At 41.1% G+C, this 20,272-nt stretch overlaps 1 protein-coding gene across 1 annotated transcript in view; it reads right to left on the bottom strand.

Annotated features, from left to right (window-relative positions):
* Nucleotides 1-422: 422 nt before the first annotated feature.
* Nucleotides 423-20,272, bottom strand: part of LOC124285011 (SWI/SNF complex subunit SMARCC2-like) — a 44,000-nt gene continuing 24,150 nt past the window's right edge. Inside the window, exons 20-25 of the mRNA XM_046721155.1 lie at nt 18,556-18,666; nt 17,946-18,125; nt 14,194-14,328; nt 12,845-12,998; nt 10,760-11,318; nt 423-2,894 (exon numbers count right to left, since the gene is read on the bottom strand). Of these exons, the coding sequence (XP_046577111.1) occupies nt 2,690-2,894; nt 10,760-11,318; nt 12,845-12,998; nt 14,194-14,328; nt 17,946-18,125; nt 18,556-18,666 (1,344 nt within the window). The 3' untranslated portion in view covers nt 423-2,689. The remainder of the gene's footprint in view (nt 2,895-10,759; nt 11,319-12,844; nt 12,999-14,193; nt 14,329-17,945; nt 18,126-18,555; nt 18,667-20,272) is intronic.

The raw sequence follows: 20,272 nt of genomic DNA, 5'->3' as shown, positions 1-20,272 counted from the left end.
GGTTTTACGCCGCTTTTAGCAATATTCCAGCAATATCACAGCGGGGGACACCAGAAATGGGCTTCACACATTGTACCCATGTGGGGATTCGGACCCGGGTCTTCGGCGTGACGTGCCAACGCTTTAACCACTCGACTACCCCACCGCCCCAGCGGCAGTCTGTAAATTATTGAGTCTGGACCAGACAATCCACTGATCAACAGCATGAGCATCGATCTACACAATTGGGATACGGTGACAGCGAGCCTGACCACCCCAACCACCCCATCCACTAGCATGGGTTGCTGAAGACCAATTCTATCCTCCCGGATCTTCACGGGTCCAGTTAATAATTAACTATTATATGTAACATTCTCCAACATAACATGCAACTCACCCTTCTAATGAGTACAAGTAATCCCAAAACAAAACACAAGAAACAATTCATCAATATTGTATTTTATTTTTTTATAAGAAGACAGAATTAGAAATGTCCGCACTGAGCACCATACAAGCTACAATACATGGAGAAAGTCACATGATATTTACAATGAAATGACCACCATACAATGACGATGTCCAGTGAAAATGTCAACAATGATGTCCACTAAACAGTGTTGGCCCAGTCAAAATATGCTTAGAGTAAAATGTCAATCACAAATTTATGAAATGTATTTCTTTGTAAACTAGGGTTAAACGTATTCTATTCCATGAAAAGTTAATTTTTAAATGAATATGAAGTTTTGATTTCTAATTGAAAAGAATTTGATGCTGGTACACATGTTGAATCTGCTGAAAAAGACTCAAGATGATTCATACATAAATAAGACAAATACTCTCATCATTTTGAAGATTCCTATCATAAGACTACAAGTATTTAACATCTCAACAACTCTAACGGGCAAGAATGTGACATTAAATCCCACTTAGTCAAAACATTCACTGCCATAATCACATACATCAAATGATTTAATAACTTGTGTAACATTTTGGCTGCACCATCGGTAATGAAGCACTTCAAGAGGTGTATTGTGCATCCATATCAAACCACAATACAGTAAGACAACAGCTTCCGCTGTGTGAAGGATTAAAAACGGAAAATGAACATATAAATTTGGCATAAGTCTTGTGTCTCACATAAACATTTATTATAAGGACTTTCAAGAAATATCCTCACCCTTAAGACAATGTGTTAAAGGAGCACTAATGTTTGAAGTAGCAGCCCTAGTGAGTAAGAATTGGAGTGAGTGAGTGTGTATGGTTTTACGCCGCTTTTAGCAATATTCCAGCAATATCACAGCGGGGGACACCAGAAATGGGCTTCACACATTGTACCCATGTGGGGAATCGAACCCGGGTCTTCGGCGTGACGAGCAAACATTTTAACCACTATGCTACCCCACCGGCCCGAGTAAGAATTGGATCAATTGCAAGTTTGTTAACCTGTAGTTCAACCTATTGCAGGTAAATTAAATTATTAGGTTAAGTCTTACTAATACTGCTTCCATTCAATGACATTCAACATTGACGGACCTAGACTTGAAGTGAGTCTTGTCAATCTAAAACCATACAACATTGTACATGAACTACATTCTCAGTATCCAGGATGTGAATAGTCAGAGAAGGTGGATATTGGCAATAACCCATCCTTGGTTATCTAATGTATTGTGTCTCAATACAGTTTCAATAAGTACCATGGACCCAGTTGCTACCTTAGCATCAGTTTTATCCCGATTCAACCAGCATCGACCAAAACAGCCATCCAATCCATGCTCATGAGCCAGACACAATTTGTTCAGGACTGGTGATACTGTGGTGGTTGATGTCCTTTTTGATATGTTGCTTTGGTGGCAAACTTGTCCTTGGTGTCTATCGTAGTATGGAAACATAACACCCTTGATGGCCAGGGATGGAAAAAACTATAACAGTTACACTATACACATCAAAGAAAGTTGACCAGAGACCACGATGGTTTCCACCTTCTATAAGCAACAACACAGATATATGAAAATAGGAAAATGACTATTTTACATAACAATGTTACAGAGAGTATATACATGTGAGACCACAGTTTTCATTCATAAGAAATTATTTTCTTTCCCTAAGCTACATCTTTGAAAATGCTCCAAGGACAAACATAAATGCTTTTTTCCTAATATTAGCAGCAAAGTCTTCAAAAAGGAGGATTCCAGTGATATGCTGCATGAAAGTGGTGAAATAATGCCAAATGATTATGTGAACAATTTACTAGAATGTTATAGTATACAACATTTGATTATCTTGAATAACTGTGAGTTAATACCAACAGTTTGATGAAATATTCCAATGAAACAAATGAAAATGAACCATCATTTCCTTCATAAGTGTCACCCAAATTTTACATACTAGTTTAAATATGATTAAAGCAACAATCATCTGAGTATTTTTTCCTCAGAATTGCTGATTTCTTCCTTCCTAAAAGCAAAATGTATTTAATGTGTGATATTGATTAAATTTAAGAAATTACCAAAGTCAATCCTGTTAAGATATCATAATTTTTGTGTGTAAATACTGCATTGGGCATACTGACCTAGAGGACGAGTCACACATGTTCACAAATATTTCATTGCATGACAAGACAAAATATTTATCATGGATAAATAGTTACTGTCTTTCTAAGCTTAAAAATACCTTTTGATTTAATTTATAGACATGTACCAGAATTAAAACATTATACTCTGTATTCTAACTTTTGCGAATACAACCAGAGAAAAATACAGAACAACTTGTAGTGGTCTACTGAAGTGACATGGAAATGTATCAAGTTTGATGCAGAAACACTGAAGTGTACATATTCAGATGAAAAGATTTGACGGATGCTGAGATTCATCATTTGGAGGGTGGTGGCACCTGAGGTTGTTGTTCCGACCCGCTTTCTGAAAAAAGGAAGAAAAACAAAATTTACAACCAAAGTATACTTTTAAAATTTCTGAAAACCAAAATACCATCACCATGACAACTGTGACAACAATACAAACATCCCCAAATGGAAAACAAAAATGGAAAAGTAGTGAATATGGTAAGGTAAAACATGTGAAACAACAAATCACATAAGTGCCAGTTGCAAACATGCGCTCTGTAATGTCTTCCAGAAATCAGATCAGATTTAGCGACGATTTGGTGACAATTTAGTTGGTCACCAACACAATAAAAGGACACAAGAGGCAGCTGCAAATGTGCTCAGGTATGTTGTAAATTAAGCGTCATCTCTACCTGCTACAATATTTTGATCCTTGCGTACATGTTGTATATGTGATCATTTGTCTTTGCTAGAGGACATTATCTTGTACGTCCTGATCCAAAACAGACGTTCAGTAAAACATGGCTAACCCCGAAGACCGACATTGGTGGTTATTACATGAAACACACAAACAAATACAAGTGACATTACCACATATCCATGACGCTTTAACCGAGAACTTGTTAACCTATGCAAACTTCACCAGGAAATGAAAATCTGGGTTTCTGTTTCACCTTAGTTCTCACACAGAACGTCAGCTCACAAAGAACGTCAGCTCACAAAGCAATCATTGTGCTAAGATGATCGTAACTCCCATATTTGAACAAAGACTTACGACAGTCGTAGAGTTACGATGGCTCTGTGGAACAGGCCCTGTTCAACAATAACACAAGGGTGGTCTTAAAAAATGTATGACAGGGGTGGAAATAACCCATTGCCCGACGTCCGGGTCCAGTGTTTTTTTCTGTCGGGCAAGCAAATTTGTATATCACACTGTACCGGTGTCCAGTTGACTTTCCAATGTTAATTATGTTGTTTATTTCAAAAATCAGCCGGAAAACGGTCGGTATAGTGGACAAATTATCAGGGCAAGTGACATTACATGTGCCACTGTACCGGAGTACACTATCAATTTTAAAGTTATTTCCACCCCTGAATGAGTGCTCTGTGTCACTTCAACATTCTTTAAACATGATGCCATTTGTCCAGGCCTAACCAGGAAACGTTGATGAAACAGTTCTGACATAAGCGTCATCAGATCAGCTCGGTGTAGTGATGCAAATACAGTCAAATCCTGATGAGTCGAATCGCTGGGGACCAAGTAATAAATTCGACTTATCGATGTATTCGAGACATAGGTATGTCTATGAGGGTAGAAAAAAAAAGACAATCCAGTCCTAATTCCTCCGCCTAAGCATTTGTTTATCTAATGATTTCCCTATCACTAATAGGGGCACCTTATCAGTTCCAGTCTGATTAGCACAGACAGTGATTTCCGTAAAATCACTAATCTGCCTTTTGAACTCACCCGTCAAATGCGGAAAGGTGTGAGCCAGCTGGTTTGTTAATTGGATCAGTTTGCTACACCAATCAACTTCTCATTGACTGACTTCGGCTTATGTATACAAGATTGCTGTTGTTTGAATCTCATGGGACCAAATTTCCTTCTCGAGTCATCGTGTGTATTTATGAGACGAATTCGTGTAAACGGTATTCAAATGATGACAGGTACTTCGAGGTATGCATAATATTCGAGACACCGGCATTCGACTCATCGGGATTTGACTGTATATGTTTTCAATATGAATGATTTGTTGCCAAAGCATGAGTCCACCATAATCATATTCATCACCGACAGCCATCAGTGTCATTTCAGCAGTCATGAAAATGTGAGCAATACCTGTTTTGTTATTTTATCCAATATTTTTCAGCAAAAAATATGCAATAACCACCAGAAAGGGGGTGACATGATGAAACTTGCACAAAGGTTTAGGTTCTGCAGAAACACCAGCAAAACAAAGCGTACATTGACTGACTGACTGACTGAGTTTGGTTTTACGCCGCTTTTAGCAATATTCCAGCAACATCACGGCGGGGGACACCAGAAAAGCATACATTGAAACCAGTGATGGTGTAGATGTGGATATGACATGGACAAAACAGGGTAAATGATTAGCAATTCTTTTTCAAATTATACCCAATTATGTGAAATAACAAAACCAGTAAAACATCTGAGAGTTGGAAGAAATATTTTGTAAGCAATAAATCATGCACACCAAACGACTTGCCACCAATGTGAGGATCTCCTCTGACCTTCAGACAAAGCAGAGATATTAACTCCCATGTAACGGCGCCATGTGTCAACCTATCCTACATATATCATATAAAGGAACCTTTGTTCCCCAAATGTTACTGAAACTAATTAGGGGCAATTTCACATTGATATATTCTTACAATCAGAAAGGACTGATTTTACCACTTTTTCATTATGTTCACCGACAAACTTAGGTACCGATCACCAAACATTGAAACTACACTGAGCAGATATTCTAATTCATATGATTGCTAATTTGTTGTACCCATGTTGAACTGTAGCATGGTATCTCAGTGAGCTGGAACCATAAAACCACCATAGATCTATACCACTAGTACAGTCAGTCACAGAAACACATGCATGACGTATTTAAGTGAAATACCAGGGCTCGATTTAAGAGATGTTAACCTACTTGCACCAGGTGCAACCTGAGATAAAAGCCTAGTTGCACCAGCCAAATTCCAGTTGCAACGTAGTGTGCTAAAACGTCAGAGGTTTCGGTGCACATAAACATATTTCCGTGATGTTGTACCCATGAAACCATAGCAACACAGAGACACAGCTGGTTCCTGTTTACTCGAGCTGTCATAGCCAAGGTGTCTATAAATGGCAATATTTTGATGCCATAGCTATTCAAAGTTTAGAAGAAATATGAGCTGACATATTTATGCTTATAATGTTAGATTTATTGTTGATATAATTCTCGAAACTTGACTTGCACCTGGTGCAAGTCAGACTAATAACTAGGTTGCACTTTGTAATACTGGGTTGCACCAGTGCAAGTATCAAAGCACTAAATCGAGCCCTGAATACTCTTAATGCCATGTTAGACCACATTTCACCTCATCCATGACAGCCAGACTAAGGGCGAGAGTTGGTCTGCCTGTATGTTCAGCTGTCCAAATGCCTTAGCAGTAATACTCTTCGACCACCTGGTGTCCAGCGTAGTTCCAGATTTCTCTTAAGAGAGTGAATTACACTGCTGTTGGCATTATGTCAGCCTTATCACTGTGGGTGACATGAAGCAAAAGGACTTCACAGAACCAAATGTGATGATCAAACCTATCCAATGTGATGATCAAACACCTTAACCACATAGCCCCCCAACCACCCTTCCCAAGATCAGTATGAAGAAATATCAGCCAAATCTGCCAATTTGCAAAGAACAAAATTACACCAAATTCAACATAAAAAAGCAATTAGATGAACTAAACTGCAGCAACAACACTGCCGTCAACAAACACTGGTCAACAATCTTCAGACAATGATATGAATGGTAAATACAATGATACGAACGGTAAACACAATGAACGGTAAATACAATGCATATAAAACAATGTGAAGTAACAAATACCACTGTGTGTAGCGTGCAGTCCAACAGTGCTGAAGGAAATGTTTGACCCAACTCACACCCATCTTGCTGCTCTTGTACAGTGCTCTCAATCAGTATTGTGTTTGTCCAATCACAGATGTAGAATTCAGCCATATGCTATCTCAACAATTCATGCAAATTAAGGCCTATTCTCTTAATTCTTGAAAAACTTAATTTTACCAAAATACACTCAGTGGAGAATTGAATTATATTGTAACATTGGCTATTCTAGATTTAGCCATTTAGTAAATTTTTCATTAAAATATACTAAAGCCTGATAATTACAAAAACTTTGTTATCCATAAGCTAATTTCAGTATTAAGACACTTTTAGTAAACAAACAAACAAACAAGAACAATTATCTCTTCTGAACATCTTTTCGTCTTGAACAGCTGATCGTCATGAGTTGCCAAGATACATCCCAGAAGCTCAACTTGGGAAAAAATGTTATTTTGTTCAAAATTTGGATTTTCAAAATTTCTTAATTCAGATGCATATGAAAATTAAACCTTTAAATTGGAAATGTAAAACTAATCATTAGAGTCTCTTCCTCAAATTGATCCTACTTCCAGTGAAATGCATGTTGCCTTACAAAGCCAAAATATTAGCTATGACTGTAACAGCATGAAGTGGGAAATGTTCAATCCTGATACTGGAATCTTTCCTGACATTTCCTGGAGATATATGTCTGAAAATAGGCCTCTGAACAGGTCCAGATAAATCCCTGTATACATGCAAACAGGACAAAAACAAATAGAATGATTCTTGAAATAATTATGGTCAAACTTTTCCAACAGCATCCATCACCATCAACAAAAAACGTAGCCAGGACTTGAATGATGGACAACATGGAGAAGTGGAAGGTTAACAACTCACCGCCATTTAGAGACAATTGTCTCAATTGAGTTTGAACGATGTTAGTTCACCTAAAAAATGTATAATAGATCATGTATTCAACTTTGACAGAACAGTTCTAGTGTTCACAGAATCATTTTGAAAAGAACAAGTTCAAGTCAGAAAATTAACATCAGCTTAAGAGTTACTTCCCTTGGTTTGAGTTTTCAAAGGGAGGTAAATGGGTACCTTCACTTGTCAGCAACACTGTAAGAATTTTCATTAATACAGTTACTGAGCTTTATTGTTGGCTGACAAATATCATGATACTGTGATGTATCTATTGTAATACCAGATGAAGTGGTTGACCCTGTTTCAAGCTTCAGTCAGTCACACTTTGGTTGTGGCAGACGGCAAGTATCGGAGTTTGGTTCAGACAAAATAGTTGTCCCTTAGGGTATGCTCACACAAAATCAGGTCACACTTTGAAATGCCACTTGCTCGCTAGGCTAAGACAACTAAACTGTGTTGAGGACATGTAAAACTCCAAATCCAGCATTCACTGATATACCTATAATTCTTAATCAGCTCTTCATGCTTCAGGGGGCCGTGAAGATCCGGGGTAGAATAGGTCTTCAGCAACCCATGCTTGTCACAGAAGGCGACTATGCTTGTCGTAAGAGGTGACTAACAGGATCGGGTGGTCAGGCTGGCTGACTTGGTTGACACATGTCATCGGTTCCCAATTGCGCAGATCGATGTTCATGATGTTGATCACTGGATTGTCTGGTCCAGACTCGATTATTTACAGACCGCCGCCATATAGCTGGAATATTGCTGAGTGTGGCGTAAAACTAAACTCACTCACTCACTCATGCTTCAGGGGGCTTATTTGGGGTTGGAGCAAATAACACTGACAGAAAATTTAGACTGTAAACATTTTTTCTTGTTCAAGCAGGGCTAATTGCCAACTAAGAGGGCTGGTAAAAATAAGGTTTCCACTTGTCCACAGGTCAAAATTCTACATTTGCCACTTACTAAAACTAAAAGCCAGTGTGGGTTCTTGAGGATAAGAAAATCAGCTGTGAGCTTTCTAAAACATATTTATTTATTCAAATAAAATTTATATACCACCTCAATTTGGAAATTTGATTTGTACAAATAAAAACCCACACAGACCATCCTTTCAGGATGTAGATAGTACAGTGCTCAGAAATGACAGTGTGAATAAAATTTCCACAACACTATTACACTTTCTACTTTGGGAACTTGTTGTTTAGTTCATTTTTGAGATATAGAAACCAGATATGGTGGCTTTGCTCATTCACACCAGGAATCTAGATGAATCCATGATAAAATGCTGACAGAAAGTTCATCTTACATGAACCACTATGCAGGTGTGTTCAGTTTTAGAGATTTGTATGTATAGTTCTCAAAGAAGTCATATTAACATATTAATCTGTTATGTCAGTCCTTAACTTTGAGTGGCAAGGTGTTTGTATGTGTGTTGTTGAATGCCACCTGTCTGGACCAGATAATCCAGTGATTGATAGTATGACCAACGGTCAGTGTCATCTTGGTTTGATGACATGCATCAAACAAGCCACAGAACCTGACTCATTAAGTCACCCTTAGCTCGTCCAAAAGCTGCTAGGCACCAGACTTAACTCAGAATCCCCACCAGGGTAAAATAATTTTAACCCCTACATGAGTATCACAGATGTGAAAGCTGCATCGTACTGTTTCCTGGTAAACTATGTAACAAATGGGAATAAAAAACAGTAAAAAGTAATGCATTGCTTCCAGTTTCATGACCATCCTGAAGCTGGGAACGCTCATGACGTCTAAGCAAATGCACAGCCTTTATAATGTATGCCAGCCAGCTTTATAATGTATGTGTGCATGCCTAAGACTACTATAAAGTGTACCGACAAGTAAAAAATAAAATGACGCTAGTCATCGAATAGTAGTACATGATGGCTCTAATTCTGAACGAGTGCTTCAATTTTTCTACAAACTGGAACAGAATACAACCGACAGAAAATATAAACATCGCACACGTTTCATTTGAGCAGGACTAGCTGAATACTCTGAGGACTAGTTATATTTGATTCCACTAATCCGTTGGACTAGTATCAGAAACTAATTTCTAAGGATGAATTCAACCCCGCATAGCATCTAACAGTATAAATAATTTGTCTTGAAACACTAACTCAGGATGATATTCATTCATATCCATCATTACTGACTGACTGACTGACTGACTGAGTTTGGTTTTACGCCCGCTTTTAGCAATATTCCAGCAACATCACAGCGGGGACACCAGAAATGGGCTTCACACATTGTGCCCATGTGGGGATTCGAACCCGGGTCTTCGGCGTGACGAAGCCAACGCTTTAGGCTACCCCACCGCCCCTTTCCATCATTACATTACCACAAAGATTAGAATGATAAATAGAGATAAATATGATTAAATAATGCATTAATATTCTCCACAAGCAAAGACCCAGTGTTCTCTGGACAATATACTGGCTATGGAAGTGCAGTGTAAAACACTTCGTCATTGGACGGGATGGGGAGGACAAGGGGTGAAGGTGACAGGCAATAGGTGAGGAAGTGTTTCGTTGCTTGTAGAGCAGAATCAATCCACCGAACTTCTAAACAGATAAGCATGGACAAAGCCAAAGAGGCTTCAGCCAGTCAATGAGGAGAATTTGGGTGGGATGATTCTACTTTCAGTTCAATTCAACACTGACATTAATTGCAAGAAGTTTTAATTTAGCATTCTAATCTTCATATGGCACAGGTGAAATAATGACTTCACAGGTGTATGAAAGGCATACCATGCAGAGCAAGAATAATTCATTACTAAAGTCAATGAAGAAGAAATCAAGATTCTTAAAACAACTTGAAAAAGGCAAAGCAAAGAAGCAAAATGAATTCATCTGGATTTTAGGCAATGCTTTGGATGACAAATATTCCTTTGGAGAAAATTTTGACTATATTCCTGAAGAAAGACTTGAAAGGATCAAAAGGTGCTTTAGATGATCTTTTTGAATAAGTATTCCAACTTGTAAATACCTTTCAAAGAAGCTAGGTTTACAGTGATGAAAAGGATGTCTTTGATCTGTATAAGGAAGAAATCACGAAAATGTCTGATTAGCTAATCCAGATGTATTTTGAAACAAGACAACGGAAGATTGAGAAGCTTCCTACTTACCAGGTGCGCTACCTGGCTGATTCATAGCTCGGCCGGAAGCGGGAAGCGGAGTGCTCTGGGGTGGCATGCCATGACCCGGGGTAGGGTACTGACTAGCTTGAGGTGGAGGGTAAGGCTGGCCGGCCTGAGGGGGGTAAGGCCCAGCTTGGTTGAAGTTCGGGTAGGGTCCCTGGGGGTGGGGTGGATACTGTTGCGACTGCTGTGGCTGCTGAGGGTAAGGTGCTTGGTTTTGTGAGTGAGGAGGCGGATATGATGGCTGACCTTGCAAGTGTGGCTGGAAGGACCCTGGTTGTTGTTGCTGTTGTTGTGGCGGAGGCTGTTGCTGTCCTTGGTGGTAAGGCGCCATCTGACCGGGGTTGGGCTGCTGGTAGGGTTGAGGTGGTGGGCCCTGGGGGCCGGGCTGGGGGTAGCTCTGCTGGGGCTGTCCCTGGGGTCCTGGTGACTGAGTGGAGAACTGCTGTGGAGCGGGAGAAGGGGTGGAGTAGGGTTGCTGCTGAGCTGGCCCCGTCATCTGCTGGTAGGGGGACTGTCCGGGGGGCTGACTCGGGGGTTGATGCACTGGCTGCTGCCGAAGCTTGAGGTCCCTGGGGGTGGGGTGATTGAGTCTGTGGGGGTGTCGGGGTTAACTGTTGAGGCGTAGCAGGCTGGGAGGAGGACTGGGGAGGAGCAGGCGAGCCCGAGGACACCTGATGAGCCTGTTGTACCTGTGGGCCCTGGGGAGGCATAGGTGACCCATGCATGGGGTAGTTACCCTGACCCACAGCAGCTGCCAGAGTGGGGTTCTGCACTGCGGCATTAGCTCCACCGGAGGAACCAGCACCTGCAAAGAAGGATCCAGTTTGTATCAAAAGTTTTTTCAGAACATTTTCTTATCTGAAGCATTGTTCAGTTATTTACAAGACATTACACTCAAGAAAAATCCAAATGTCTCTAGTAAGTTGGCTTAAATGTAAGTGGTGGAAGATCACTTTGTCTGAGTGTGAATGGGTGAAAGAGCTAGTTGTGCTAACCTTGTTGTATTACAGTTTTATCAATGTTAGCCAACACAGAACAATATAATAAGTGAGTGAATATTTTTGGATATATTTTGGAAGCCTGGGCAGACTGTTTCATAGAAAATACCCCAAGTAAACATGCATAGCAACAAAGCAGGGTCTTGACCAGGCAAATCAGTGTCTATACATAAATATCTCTGTGCATAGGGGAATGTTTGAATTTCCATTTTGCTCACTGCTCCCAATGAATAACTCACAGGGGTGGAAATAACACATTGCCCGACGTCCCAGTCCAGTGTTTTTTTCTGTCGGGCAAGCAAATCTGTATATCACACTGTACAGGTGTCCAGTTGACTTTACAATGTTAATTATGTTGTTTATTTAAAAAATCAACAAGAAAACGGGCGGTATAGTGGAAAAATTATCAGGGCAAGTGATTTTACATGTGCCACTGTACACTAGCAATTTTAAAGTTATTTCCACCCCTGACTCAGGCATGACAATCAATGCCTGACAGCATATCTTATAATCAGGATAAAGACAAACTATCAGCAGTGTCGCCAAGTCTGATCACAAGAATCTTAGTTGAATCTTGAAACAAGCATGAGGTATTAGGCACTCATTCTGAATAAAGCGAAGTTAAACCGTGTAATCCTCTGTGTCAAAGATGTTAGCCCTACCAACAAAGAATGAGTATGTGAATATTTATGCATTGCATGGCAAACTGTAATTAACCATGATTGAGCAAGGGAAATCAGTGTATGAAAGCATCGTTACCTATCTACACAATTGGGTAAGATGAACCACATTGCAAAACCTGACACCTAATCACAGATAGATGCTCTCAGAACAAAGTACTGAAGAACTATTCTGACTATGTATGCAAATCAATGACACATCACCCATTCTTCACACAAAGAACTGACTGACTGACTGAGTTTGGTTTTACGCCGCTTTTAGCAATATTCCAGCAACATCACGGCGGGGAACACCAGAAATGGGCTTCACACATTGTACCCAAGTGGGGATTCGAACCCGGATCTTCGGCGTGACGAGCCAATGCTTTAACCACTAGGCTACCCCACCGACCCTCACACAAAGAAGTCAGGTAAACCAAATCATAAACCCAGATGACCTCAACCTAGATATACTGAGCTCTCTTAGAGGCACTTGTGAGGTAAACACAGTCAATGGGAGTCGTGAGAGAACTAAGATGTCTGTCCTACCAACAAAGAGTGAGTGTGACCACCCAAACCCAGGCTCTGTGAGACACACTCGGGGCCTATCCAGACACTGTATTCCTGTAGAGGTAAACACAGTCAAGGTGAGTGAACTAAGACGTCAGCCCTACCGGCATCCCCTCCCTGCTGCTGGGCCTGCTGCTGTCTCTGTTCCGACGCCAGCTGCTGCATGGCAATCTGCCTGGCCCTGTACTCCGCTGCCCTGATCTGCTCCATGTGGAACTGCTGCCTCTCCTGCAGGAGCTGCTGTCTCTGGTACTCCAGCTGTGGAGAGAATCAGCGTTAATACCAGACAGGGGGCTGAATGTTGCAAAAATGTTATTCTTGATACTAGAGTGCTGAATCAGGGGTCCAAAATCCCATCGCCCGACGCCCGGGACAAGTCAGTTTTCATTTCAGGCAATCAAATAATGGTATCTTACTTGTCCGTGGGCTACTAGATAATTTCCACTTATGGTTTCAAACTGCAAATAAACTTGGATTTAATTTCATATCTGCTCAAAATGTAGCTATTTAATTTCGCGATGATAATAAAGTAGAGTTATCTTTCTTTGCTATTTATCACTTTTCAATAAATAGTCCAGTAAACATTAACATCAAATACCATGTTGATTTCTTCTTTCATAATTACATCATCATAATTATGTCATAAAGTCAGGGCAAGTGGAAAATTAGTCAGGACAAGTTACTTTCTTCAAGTCACTTGCCCTGTGGCAAGTGGCTTTAAAAAAAAAAATTGAACCCCTGCTGAATGTTGCAAAGGTATTTTTCTTCATACTAGAGCTGAATGTGGCAACAGTATTTATTAATCATAATACTAGAGAGAGCTCAATGCTGGAACAGTATTGGCCATAATACTAGAGAGAGTTGAATGTTGGAACAGAACTAGTCATAGTACAAGACATAATTGAATGTGACTGCTGCAACAATATTCGACATAACACAGGAGAAAAGAGCTGAATGTTGCTTCCAAAAGTTTTAGTCTTAACACTGGTCATAAACTGGAGCCTCATTTAATGGCCTCATTATTACAGCTGCACAAAGAGTGAGTGAGTTTAGTTTTACGTCGCACTCAGCAATATTCCAGCTATATGGCGGTGGTCTGTAAATAATAGAGTCTGGACCAGACAATCCAGTGATCAAAAGCATGAGCATCGATCTGCGCAATTGGGAATTGATAACATGTGTCAACCAAGTCAGCGAGCCTGACCAACTGATCCTGTTAGTCACCTCTTACAACAAGCATGGGTTACTGAAGATCAATATCCTAACACGGACCTTAACGGTTGCTGCACAAAGAGTGGACAAGGATTGGCCATTATGTAGCAATTCTCCATTGAGGACTAAGTTTAGCAATCCCAATCTTGAACTGTCCTATGGCTATTACTGCTGTAGTATATGCAAGATTAGAGTTCCAACAGTTGGGGTACTTAGATTCGTCTGGTTCAGCTACACCTACCGCTTCTCTCTCCCTGTCCATGATTGTCTCAAGTTCCTCAAAGTGTCTCAGTTTGATCTCCAGCTTCTTCATCTGTGTCTCAACCAGCAGCGCCACCAGGCTCTTGATCTTCCTCTCCTCCACAGCAGCCAGGTGCTGAAGCAAGCATCACATGGTATTACCAGTCTGTACCACTAACACCTACACAACTCTACAACATGTGAAGACACAGCAGCCAGGTACTGAAGCAAGCATCACACGGTATTACCAGTCTGTACCAATGACACCTACACAACTCTACATGTGAAGACACAGCAGCCAGGTGCTGAAGCAAGCATCACATGGTATTACCAGTCTGTACCACTAACACCTACACAACTCTACAACATGTGAAGACACAGCAGCCAGGTGCTGAAGCAAGCATCACATGGTATTACCAGTCTGTACCAATGACGCCTACACAACTCTACAACATGTGAAGACACAGCAGCCAGGTGCTGAAGCAAGCATCACATGGTATTACCAGTCTGTACCAATGACACCTACACAACTTTACAACATGTGAAGACACAGCAGCCAGGTGCTGAAGCAAGCATCACAGGGTATTACCAGTCTGTACCAATGACGCCTACACAACTCTACAACATGTGAAGACACAGCAGCCAGGTGCTGAAGCAAGCATCACATGGTATTACCAGTCTGTACCAATGACACCTACACAACTCTACAACATGTGAAGACACAGCAGCCAGGTGCTGAAGCAAGCATCACATGGTATTACCAGTCTGTACCAATGACGCCTACACAACTCTACAACATGTGAAGACACAGCAGCCAGGTGCTGAAGCAAGCATCACATGGTATTACCAGTCTGTACCACTAACACCTACACAACTCTACAACATGTGAAGACACAGCAGCCAGGTGCTGAAGCAAGCATCACATGGTATTACCAGTCTGTACCACTAACACCTACACAACTCTACAACATGTGCAGAGACACAGCAGCCAGGTGCTGAAGCAAAGCATCACATGGTATTACCAGTCTGTACCACTAACACCTACACAACTCTACAACATGTGAAGACACAGCAGCCAGGTGCTGAAGCAAGCATCACTGCGGTATTACCAGTCTGTACCACTAACACCTACACAACTCTACAACATGTGAAGACACAACAGCCAGGTGCTGAAGCAAGCATCACATGGTATTACCAGTCTGTACCACTAACACCTACACAACTCTACAACATGTGAAGACACAACAGCCAGGTGCTGAAGCAAGCATCACATGGTATTACCAGTCTGTACCACTAACACCTACACAACTCTACAACATGTGAAGACACAGCAGCCAGGTGCTGAAGCAAGCATCACATGGTATTACCAGTCTGTACCACTAACACCTACACAACTCTACAACATGTGAAGACACAGCAGCCAGGTGCTGAAGCAAGCATCACATGGTATTACCAGTCTGTACCACTAACACCTACACAACTCTACAACATGTGAAGACACAGCAGCCAGGTGCTGAAGCAAGCATCACATGGTATTACCAGTCTGTACCACTAACACCTACACAACTCTACAACATGTGAAGACACAGCAGCCAGGTGCTGAAGCAAGCATCACATGGTATTACCAGTCTGTACCACTAACACCTACACAACTCTACAACATGTGAAGACACAGCAGCCAGGTGCTGAAGCAAGCATCACATGGTATTACCAGTCTGTACCACTAACACCTACACAACTCTACAACATGTGAAGGCACAGCAGCCAGGTGCTGAAGCAAGCATCATACGGTATTACCAGTCTGTACCAATGTCACCTACACAACTCTACAACATGTGAAGACACAACAGCCAGGTGCTGAAGCAAGCATCACACGGTATTACCAGTCTGTACCAATGTCACCTACACAACTCTACAACATGTGAAGACACAGCAGCCAGGTGCTGGAAGCAAGCATCACATGGTATTACCAGTCTGTACCACTAACACCTACACAACTCTCTACAACATGTGAAGACACAGCAGCCAGGTGCTGAAGCAAGCATCACACGGTATTACCAGTCTGTACCACTAACACCTACACAACTCTACAACATGTGAAGACACAGCAGCCAGGTGCTGAAGCAAGCATCACATGGTATTACCAGTCTGTACCACTAACACCTACACAACTCTACAACATGTGAAGACACAGCAGCCAGGTGCTGAAGCAAGCATCACATGGTATTACCAGTCTGTACCACTAACACCTACACAACTCTACAACATGTGAAGACACAGCAGCCAGGTGCTGGAAGCAAGCATCACAAGGTATTACCAGTCTGTACCACTAACACCTACACAACTCTACAACATGTGAAGACACAGCAGCCAGGTGCTGAAGCAAGCATCACATGGTATTACCAGTCTGTACCACTAACACCTACACAATTCTACAACATGTGAAGACACAGCAGCCAGGTGCTGGAAGCAAGCATCACATGGTATTACCAGTCTGTACCACTAACACCTACACAACTCTACAACATGTGAAGACACAGCAGCCAGGTGCTGACGCAAGCATCACATGGTATTACCAGTCTGTACCACTAACACCTACACAACTCTACAACATGTGAACACACAGCAGCCAGGTGCTGAAGCAAGCATCACATGGTATTACCAGTCTGTACCACTAACACCTACACAACTCTACAACATGTGAAGACACAGCAGCCAGGTGCTGAAGCAAGCATCACAAGGTATTACCAGTCTGTACCACTAACACCTACACAACTCTACAACATGTGAAGACACAGCAGCCAGGTGCTGAAGCAAGCATCACATGGTATTACCAGTCTGTACCACTAACACCTACACAACTCTACAACATGTGAAGACACAGCAGCCAGGTGCTGAAGCAAGCATCACATAGTATTACCAGTCTGTACCACTAACACCTACACAACTCTATAACATGTGAAGGCACAGCAGCCAGGTGCTGAAGCAAGCATCACACGGTATTACCAGTCTGTACCAATGTCACCTACACAACTCTACAACATGTGAAGACACAACAGCCAGGTACTGAAGCAAGCATCACACGGTATTACCAGTCTGTACCAATGTCACCTACACAACTCTACAACATGTGAAGACACAGCAGCCAGGTGCTGAAGCAAGCATCACATGGTATTACCAGTCTGTACCACTAACACCTATAGTCCGTTTGACTTCATTTGAGACCGATGAATTGCTCACTAACACAAAATCTAACAATTGCAACAAAACCAAATTTTGCATAGTCACATGAAATCGACAGACCAGATCTGATGATTTGGCTCATAATTTTGGACACCCGAATAAAAACGTTGTTTAACAAACGATAATCATTTTGTTGTCACTTTTCGCTATTTTTTACGATCACTTGCTGGAAGAACAGCCAGGTGTGCGACTTGTACGTGTGAAATTAAAATTTCAGTGCACGCACTTGTTGATTACCTGGCTGTTCTACCTGTCCAGTAAATGCTTTACCCGTAAGGCTACACCACCGCCCCTAGTATCCACAGAAAATATCTCACAATACGAATCATTTGAAAACAGTATTGCAGTGTACAGCTATATCACTAATATTGTGCAGTCCTTATGACCAACAAACAGGAAATCAACAAGTCATCAAACAACCCCATCTGATCAATATAATTGCCTTGTGTGACCTTAGAACCCCCCAGGCATATCTGAGGTTGATTTCAGATGTCTGGATGACTGTCTCACCTTTGCCTTGACGGCAGCTGCTGCAAGAGCAGAGGCGGCAGCTGTGGCGATGTTGCCATCCTTGCCATCCTTGACTTTATCAACCTTCTCTAATTCCTTCCCTTCTTCCTCCTTCTCTCCTTCCTTCTTATCAGTAGCTTCCTTGTCTTCAGGCTTCTCACTCTCATCTTCTGGCTTCGACTGAACAGAAGAAAGTGTTAGTAACAAAGAACCTGAACAAGATATATTTACATACTGTACTTATGGATAGATCATCACAACCATAAGCTCTGAAAATTTTGGGTTATTATTTTTTTGCTCTTTCATTCATCTCCAGATTGGCTGGTCCACATCAAACATATTTTTCAAGCGATTGTATCATCATCAGGTGGTAACATGAGCTTCCAGGTGGTTGCATCTAAAGCCTTAGCTGTGACATGCAAGGGGTACCTTTGTTAGCACAAATCAAATGGCGATTCTTTCTCCCTGTTCCATATCTCCCTCTCTTGTGCCAGAGCAGCTTCTCATATAAATCCTCTCACCTTTTCCTTTTCTTCATCTTCTCCCTTCTCAGCAGTTTCAGTTTTTCTTCTGAATCTTTTGATTCTTTCTCAGGTTCTTTCTCCTTCACCTCCTCTTTTTCTTTCTCCTCCTTGTCCTTCTTTTCTTCAGTCTCTTCCTTATCCTCTTTCTCCTTCTTCGTCACCACGTCAGTGCTGTCTGTCTCCATTGCCTCCTCACTCTGACAGATAATACATTAACATAAACCTCACATCTACAACACATTAATGAAGCACCGTATTTGCACCATGTTACTGGTTTTGTATGTGGTGGTGATCACAGGGGTATCTACCACAGGCTACAACTGCCAATAAAATGCAGTTATCTTCTTTCTGTAATGTCTGCCACAAACATGTACAGTATAACAAATACCCTTTATTAAAAACGTCAGCACTGTACGAAATACACCAGAATATAAATATTTGCATGAGATCATGTGCTATTCAACAGGCTTACAAACGTATTTGTGTTGGAGTTTCCTTGAGCAACTAAAAGGAATTAGGCCACACCACTTTACTTCTTCTTAATTGACCAAATCCTCTGAATGGGTGAGTGATGGAGTTTGGTTTTACACCGCTTTTAGCAACATTCCAGCAATATCATGGTGGGGATCATCAGAAATGGGCTTCACATGTTGGACAGTACCCGTGTGGGGAATCCAACCCCGGTCTTTGGCGTGACAAGAGAACACTTTAACCACTAGGCTACCCCACCTCCCCTAGTGAATGATGTCAGTGACTTGAAACTTTTGTCTACTTTGTGTTAGTGTTATCAGAAGATGACAAATCCCCCGGCCCCCACAAGTTTGAAAGAACAAATCATCTGACAGTTACTTAAAGTCCAAATTGTTTCCATGGAAATCATGAAAAGTATAAATGCAAAAAATCTGCAAATAGCAAAAGGTGCCACTTCAAGATCTGTTTGATATATCTGCCAAGTCTTGTAGAAAGATATCGAATGGATTTCGAGTTGTGCTCCGGAAACAAAGCCCACCCCTCCCTTTTGATACTAAGTCCAAAATGTTTCCATTGAAACCAAGAAAGAAAAAAAAGACAATATCTGTAAATAGCAAAAGGCACCACTTTAGGTTCTGTTTGACATATCTGCCAAGTTTTGTAGAAAGATATTCAAGGGTTTTCGAGTTGTGCTCCGGAAATTAAGACCACACCTCCCTTCTGAGACTAAGTCAAACATATTTCCATGGAATCCAAGAAAAATAAAAATGACAAAAATCTGTAAATAGCAAAAGGCACCTCTTTAGTACCTGTATATATCTACCAATTTTTGTTGAAAACTATCGAGCAGTTTTTGAGTTATGCTCCAGAGACAAAATGATTACGGACGGACGTATGGAAGGAAGGACAGATGAGGTGTCGACTATATCCCCTGCATTACATGCCGGGGAAATAATAAGGAGTATTAGAATTTGATACTGTTGATATATAAACGCAAAAAAATGGAGTCAGTTAATAAATAATAAATAAATAAATAAATTGTCTTTTGATTTACAAACTGATATTGGAAATTTTGATATAAATTGTATATTTATATACTTATCCTATCTCACGACTTGTACCTCTCTCTCTTGCTTCGACTTTTAGTGGAAACGACTGTAAACTTTTTTCCATAGGCCTCCTTGTCCATTCGCCCGTGCATTCCATGCTGCTCTCCTTAATTAGCTTCCTAGTTCCTAATAAAGCTTGCAGCATGCTCCACTAATTGCCCACGTGACTACCTTGAATGATCATTCTCATCTTGGAGCCAAAGTTGTAATCTGAGTAGTGGGG

Source organism: Haliotis rubra, unplaced genomic scaffold (assembly GCF_003918875.1).
Source record: "Haliotis rubra isolate DU_JTF1 unplaced genomic scaffold, ASM391887v1 Scf35, whole genome shotgun sequence".
NCBI lineage: Eukaryota > Metazoa > Mollusca > Gastropoda > Lepetellida > Haliotidae > Haliotis > Haliotis rubra.
This window is presented reverse-complemented; position numbering and strand designations above follow the sequence as displayed.